Below are 7,422 nucleotides of genomic sequence, written 5' to 3'. Positions count from 1 at the left end.
CTAAACATCAACTTTTGGATGTGGTCACAACATATCTTTATGGGGATCTAGATACATAGATATAAATGAAGGTCCCTAATGAACTTCGATTATCCGAATCAAGTAGCTCTCAACCACAAAGCGCGTTTTCAATAAGACTCAGACGCTTAATTTACGGATTAAAATAATATGGAAGGATGTGTTTAAGTGATTACTTGATCGAAAGGTGATGTGTCAATAATGAATTATGCCCATGCATTTTCATTAAGAGGACAAGTTCTGGGTTTGCTATTGTTTTGGTATATGTTGATGACATGAACCTTATTGGAACTCTAGATGAGTTAGAGGAAACCACTAAGCACCTAAAATCCAAAATTGAGATGAAAAGATCTTGGAAAATACTGTTTTGTCTCGGTTTAGAGCTTGAGCATCGTGTCGATAAAGATATACAAAAGATAATTAGGCGCTTCAATGAAGATGAAGCGAAGCCTGTTGGCACTCCCATGATGATCCGAAGACTTGATCTTAAAGAAGATCAATTTTGTCCCAAGGCATGGCTAGTGACAGCGGTGATGGTCAAAAGGGGGAGGCTCTTTGGGCCCAAAATCTCTCAATCCTGCTTATGTTTGGTCCCTGCTAGAACAAATTAGGCCCGACAAAAAAAATTCGGTCTGGTCCTAGACATAATGAAAAATGTGTTGGGCCTAACCTGTGCCAAGCCCTAGTTATGTCATTTCGTGACATCGAAAATAAATAGGAAAAAGTTAAATATGGACTTGCATAAGGTACATAAGTTTCAGGAATTTCACCGTCAAATTGGCTACGAATTATTGTCATTTAGTTACTACTAGATAACATTCCAGCGCGATGCTACGGGTTTGTTTTTTCTTCTCTCTAATTTGTTTGTAATAGTCACAATTGTAAGTTAAAAACTGTTAATTGAAATTGTTTTGATTTTACATATTACAAAAAGTGGTGTTTAAGAACAACATGCATAAAAATAAAAATAAAATAAAATAAAAACACAAAAATTGAACAATCGTCCGTAGAAACCTAGAATGCGCTCACCTAATTACCTTGCATCAAGGAATCAAAAGCAAACAATTGGAGAAGACACAGAGTCACAGGCAATAGGAGAAAAAGAACAAAAGCAAAGCATCGATGACCTTCCAACCTTTCCAATCAATCACTACAATTCGAAAGCCAAAGATCGACCAAACCCCTAAAAAAAAAACCCAATCAAACCTCCACTCACACCAAAAATCAAAGTTTTGCAATACAATCTGAGGAGTACAACTCATGCTGATGAAATTTTACCCAAAACCCTTATTCGAATAATCCCAAAGGACCGTACTAGGCCTCATCATTTAGCCCTTCAGCACTAAGCCCGTCCGGCCCATAGGGTTGAAGCCCGACCCGGCCCTTGCATTAGGGCGGGCCGACCCTTGCATTAGGCCGGGCCGACCCTACCCTTTCTCAAATGGGGTAAGGGGAAGGGTCATGCAAATGAAGCCCAACCCTACCCTACGGCCCGGCCCGTTTGAGCCTGTTAGGGCCAAGCCCGGCCCTGCTCGACCCTTTAAGCCAGCCCAATTAAGCCCTAATAATTTTTTATTTTTTATTTTTTATTTTTTATAAATATGTTTCTCTTTGATCTATAACATACAACTTATCTCTTTTTTGTAATTGATTTCCTAAGCTTTATTTTCTTTAATTTTTGTTTCCTTTGTTAAACAACAATTAATTTTGGGAGATTTAGAGAGATAGTTAATTGAATATAACCATATTAACTAATATTTATAAATGTTACAACTTATAAGTTAATTCCAATATATATATATATATATATATATATATTAAATATGATCAACAAAAAACAATGAGTCTTGTATTACCTATATACCATTGAGCCACATTTTGAGATAAAAAATAAAAATAATATATTTCTTTTTGTTAAACAAATTAAGGCCCATTTCGGCCATATTCGGAAGGCCGGCCCGACCCAGCCCTTTCGGTCCTAATGGCTCGGGCCTTTCGAGAGGGTTAAGGTTAGCATATTTAAGTCCCGGCCCGACCCTACCCGGTCCTAGATTTTATTGACTTTGACTAGGCCTGACCCGGCCCTAAGTCCTAAAATTTAGGGTAGGGCCGGTCCTAGCCCGGCCCATGATGACCCCTAGACCGTACCCAACAAAATTGACTAAAAAATTTACACAAAGAAGTTACCTTATATGCCGCCAAGCTGGAAACAAATAGTAATTGAGACCTGTCTATGCCGATCAACAACCTCCCTCACTATCTAAGTGACATGAACAACCATAGCAGAGACCAAGATTGAACTGAACTCTCCCTCTCTCACTCTCTCTTTCAGTAGGTTAGCCTATTTTTTTTTTTTCTATGAGACAACTTCTAATAGAGAGGAAGCAGGGGCAATTTGTAAAAGTGAAGAGAAAACAGGGGCAAAGCAGGCAATCCACTATTCATAAGGAAAACCATCATTTAGTATCCAAGCTGGAAACAAACAGTAATTGAGAGCTGTCTATGCCGATCAACAACCTCCCTCACTATCTAAGTGACATGAACAACCATAGCAGAGACCAATATTGAACTGAACTCTCCCTCTCTCACTCTCTCTTTCAGTCGGTTAGCCTATTTTTTTTTTTTCTATGAGACAACTTCTAATAGAGAGGAAGCAGGGGCAATTTGTAAAAGTGAAGAGAAAACAGGGGCAAAGCAGGCAATCCACTATTTATAAGGGAAACCATCCGTTAGTATATAGTATAATTTTGTGTAATTAGCAAATTCATTGGTTTTTCATTTTGTATGATTATGAAGTTTTTCCTGTATGACTTAATCGGCGGTGGTATTCACATAGAAAATTAGAGGGTAAAAGAAGTTTACATAATTTCACCTTGATGTAAACTGAGATTTTCAGACCAACACTATACCAGATAGATCCTAAGTTGCAGGCTTACTCATTTTTGTTTCTTTGTGTCACCATTTGCAACGTCATTGGTATTTAGACGGGGTTCATCTTGTTGCATTTTGTCATCAATAATATTTGAAGAAGCAGCAGGTGCTTCGTCACCGGATGATAAGCCAGCTGCTTCATCAGAGCCCTCAGAACCAGGGTCAGAAGCCACTGAATCGGACTGCTGCAATTCAGACATTATTGATGGTTGAAGAGATGGAGAACAACCAGTCTCAATGAAATCACACATTTTCTTGTCATCTTCTTTCATTCTTTGTGCATAGGCTTCATAGTCAAAACCACATGCATTTCTGCCACCAAATGCAGCATCCAACTTATCTATATCGAAAAGCTCTGCCATTGTCTTCAGGCTCTGTGGGTTATCAGAGTACACAAACTTCACTTTCTTGAATGTTTTAGGCTCAAAAAATGGCTTTACCATCTGCATGAAACCAATTTTTTAAACACAAAATTTGAAAATGATAGTAAACAAAATAATTGATTGATCATTTAATTCAATTTTAATAATAACATAGAACTACATTTATAATTCATAGTTCTGAGACTAAATGAAGACTAACACATGTAAGCCACAATATTAGAGAGAGATTTTGGTCCAAAACATCCATGATCAATATACTTATACTTTTTTTTTTGAAAGGATATACTATTTAGAAGTAAAGAAAAATTAGAGTGGTCCTTACTAACTGGATATGTAAGACCAATTTAGCATATTGTTGAGCTGGTATATAGAGAGGTCCTAACCTTCCCGGTTCCCAGATTGCCCAGATTCTTCTCTACTACTTGACTACTTTGTGTCTTACTTTTGTGTACATGCTTCATCTTCACATCAACTCATCAATTCCAACCAGTTACGATTCCCTACCCCACCAGGAAACCCTAACCTAATAGCGTATTTATACACTGATACTATATTTCGTTGCTTGCAGTTAACTTTATATTACTTGCTTACTTTTAATCACCGCTACATGTATATACTACTGAAACAATCCCAAAGCCCTTGCTTATTTTGCTATATATTTTCCAACATAGGATAGGACTAAACAATAATTAGGTTCAAATAAGAAATAATAGAGAATGGGTATGGATGATAGCATACCGTCCAAAATGACTCAAATATTTTTGGGGGATTATAAAGGATGCCAAGGCCCAATCTCTCAGGATAATGATTCTGCAGGACCTTTGCTGTTTCCCTAGTCACTTTCAATGAAATACTTGATGTGTTCCATAGTTGGAAATTGATCAGCCACACCATCTGCTCATGATCTGGATTTGAATTTATGGCATTCTCCATGCAATATACCAAATATAAGATCTGTTCATTTACCGCGCTTGTGTTCTGCAACATTAATCAATAGATTTCATGATTTTCAATTATATCATAACAATAACTAACTGGAAACATTATATCGTATGAGGGACTCTAGTGCTGTAAAATTAAATTATCTACCTGAAAACCAGGTCTCATTATAAGAACTGTCCTTCCATACTTGTCAGAGTAACTGGCTTTGTAGATTTTTCCCGTCTCTGCTTCATGAGCAACATTTTCCTGTATGATACAAGAATAAACCACTTAAAATTGCGCAATTGGGCCCTCGAGATTATGTTGTTGAATGGTAGACAATAACATATCATACGTACCCAGCGAATCTTCTCTGGCTTGTATTCCAGTCTCCATTTTATGGAGTCTTTCAACATCTTTCCTGCCTTCTTTGTATTCCAGTTTCGCGCTCTAAGGTACCTTGATATTTCTGCTTCTGAACAAAGCATTGGTAGCTTATCAACAATAGGGCCTATCATCTTCTTGACTTCATCAATCTAAAAAGGAGACAGCTAGTAATGCATTAATTATTTCCCATATCGACAGACCCAACAATAAAACTAATGACTTGACATCAAAGTTCTCACATATCGCTACAACGAAAGAAGCATGAACAAAGTAAATTCATGTTGATATTCAATGAAGCATGATAAGAGAGTCCCGGTTTCATATTTAAGGTTGGTTTATACAGAACATGAATTTATAATTTTGTAGTTTCTAAAGAAGATAGCTATCTGAAGGTTATCATTAACAGGTGGCTATGGATAAACCAACTTCAATCCCAACCTTCATCTAAACAGGAGAGACAGTTTTCCAAAATGACAGGTAAAAGAGCTTCCTAGATGACTGTTAGGAGAAGGGTTCGGTTTTGAAATTTGCAGCTTCTTTTGGGGTGCGGATTATGCAACAACATTCAACCATGACATATGAGGCCGAGATCCTCTTGAACTGTGCCCTTATATACTTTAACTGCATTCCTCAAAGTTCAAAATACCCAAAAAACTAAAACAACCATTTTCTTCCTATCAATTTTTTGAAAGCATCCAAATTGTTAATAGGAGAACTGGAAATGAACAAACTTTATCATTAAATCCCAAGTTAGACTGCAACTCCCAATATAATTAAGTTGAGTTCAACATGTTACAGTTACATATAATGGGATATGAATATTTGCTTGTGCCAAGGTTCTCAGGTCTCAATACCCATGAACAAGTATAGATAATTCTTCAAACCAAACAATAAATAACAAAATTCATATGAACAGAAAGGAAAAGGATAAATATAGTGAAAAATGAGATTAATACCTTGGCTCGCTGCTCATCTGGTAACAAAGTTTTCTCTATCGTACTTTCCCGCTGCTTTTTGAATGACATCTTCTCTTCTCAGATTAGTACTATTGTAATATATGAATTCCAGATAATGGATCACCGAAGAATATCTGCCAAATTCAAATTGCTTGATAAAAGACTCAAAAAGGAGGAAATTAATCTATGGTATATCAAAAAAAAAAAAAAAAATGGTGCATGGTAATTTTAGTATTCAAAAGAATTCCAAATGTTCAATCATGTCAGGTCCAATAACCCCAATTCTTGTTGGAAATTATAGAATCGTAAAGGAAAACAAGAGAATTGATGGGTGGAGTTTATACCTGTTTTATATTCCATGCAAAAACACAGGATCACCGAATATTTGAAATCCTGAATCTCAGAAGATTTTGGTGAGAATCAAGTTATCTCTGTTTTTTGTTTTCTGGAGAATGAACAGTATGGGATGTGAGAATCCGAGTTTTGTAGCTGTCGTGGGGACGAGAGTCGGTTTAGGACCGTTAGTTGAGGAAAACCTCAAAACTCAACTACTATTTTAGCGGATTTTCTATGGGCGAGGAATTCACAAGGTTTCCGTGATCACGACTTCATTCGCGTCATGGCATAGGCAAAAATTGACATTTTATTTAAAAAAGAAAAATTCTATAATTATTGTAGACGTAAAATTTAGAGCCGTTGAAAACAAAAAAACATAAGTAGGATTTTGGCTGAGACACTTTTTTCAAATGCAGTTTACAATTTTGCAAGTATTTAGTAAATTTTATTTTTAATTATATTGTTAACTAAAGGGCATATGTGGAAGTTTAAAATTTAACTGTAGCAAAATAAAATTTGCTTAATATAATAGATATCATTTGTTGGGAAAATTAATAGAATAGAAATAATAACTTCAACCACAATAGGATAATATGCAAAGAAATAAAAGAGTAATGGAAAGAGAACACCGGATATAATGTGGTTCGGCAAGGTGCCTACGTCCACGGGGCAGCAACAACAAGAACTTCCACTATGATCAGGTGGGTACAAGAGATACACAACTTCAAGAACACTACTTGAAGGAAACTCTCTCTCTCACTTGTTTTGCTACCTAACAACTACAACACTCTCAACTTGAAGTGGACACTCTTTACTCTCTACTTGGATGAAGATGAGATTGGATTGATGATTAGAATGAGCAAATGACCTCTCCTTGACCTCTCCTTATATAGGCTAAGGAGGAACTATCTAAATGTCTTCATTAATGCTCCATTCAACTCTTCCAATGAATACTCCTTCATGAATCCTTCAAGAAACTTGCATAGGAATGTGCAGAGACAATAACTATCTCTATGGGAGAACCCAAAAGTCACATGGTCTAGAATATTCAACAATCTCCTCCTCTAGACCATGGGTACCATGACTTCTCAATGGAAGTCCATCCCAGCAGCCTTAATGCAAAACTCCAGCTTCTGCTTGGGAACAACTTTAGTCAACATATATGAAATATTCTTGTTGGTGTGAATTTTTCTCAACTGGAAAAACTTCTTTGACACTGCATCTCGAATCCAATGATAACGATGATCAATGTGCTTAGTGCGGGGGTGATACACTGAATTTTTGCTCAAGTGAATAGCACTCTGACTATCACAATGCACCACATAATTTTCTTGCTTCACACCCAACTCTTGAACGAACCTTTGCAGCCATAACATTTCCTTACCTGCTTCATTTGCTGCTATGTACTCAGATTCTATGGTGGATAAGGCAACACACTTCTGTAACTTGGACTGCCATGACACAGCTCCCCCAGAAAATGTAAATAAGTA

At 36.6% G+C, this 7,422-nt stretch overlaps 1 protein-coding gene across 4 annotated transcripts; it reads right to left on the bottom strand.

Annotated features, from left to right (window-relative positions):
• Positions 1–2,768: 2,768 nt before the first annotated feature.
• Positions 2,769–6,128, bottom strand: LOC112194933 (phosphatidylinositol transfer protein 3). Of its 4 annotated transcripts, XM_040515808.1 has the most exons (7): positions 5,941–6,128; positions 5,597–5,730; positions 4,613–4,789; positions 4,422–4,520; positions 4,071–4,310; positions 3,340–3,392; positions 2,769–3,096 (listed from the first exon to the last, which is right to left on the bottom strand). In XM_040515808.1, exons 2-7 carry the CDS (start codon positions 5,663–5,665, stop codon positions 2,955–2,957), a joined length of 780 nt encoding a protein of 259 aa, XP_040371742.1. In that variant the 5' UTR covers positions 5,666–5,730; positions 5,941–6,128; the 3' UTR covers positions 2,769–2,954. The 4 variants fall into 4 exon arrangements, with proteins under 4 accessions (XP_040371742.1, XP_024190963.1, XP_024190964.1 ...); XM_024335195.2 differs by having other exon boundaries at positions 2,769–3,392; positions 5,941–6,125; XM_024335196.2 differs by lacking the exon at positions 5,941–6,128 and having other exon boundaries at positions 2,769–3,392; positions 4,613–4,804.
• Positions 6,129–7,422: the final 1,294 nt, after the last annotated feature.

This window comes from Rosa chinensis, chromosome 3, assembly GCF_002994745.2.
Source record: "Rosa chinensis cultivar Old Blush chromosome 3, RchiOBHm-V2, whole genome shotgun sequence".
In the NCBI taxonomy this organism is placed as follows: domain Eukaryota; kingdom Viridiplantae; phylum Streptophyta; class Magnoliopsida; order Rosales; family Rosaceae; genus Rosa; species Rosa chinensis.
This window is presented reverse-complemented; position numbering and strand designations above follow the sequence as displayed.

Bases quoted from the DNA above. Each gene is read 5' to 3' on its own strand.
- LOC112194933 (XM_024335195.2), bottom strand. From the start codon at position 5,665: ATGTCATTCAAAAAGCAGCGGGAAAGTACGATAGAGAAAACTTTGTTA. The intron at 4,790-5,596 runs GTATTAATCTCA...TCTCCTTTTTAG, and splicing joins CAGATGAGCAGCGAGCCAAG to ATTGATGAAGTCAAGAAGAT. The intron at 4,521-4,612 runs GTACGTATGATA...TGTATCATACAG, and splicing joins AGCCAGAGAAGATTCGCTGG to GAAAATGTTGCTCATGAAGC.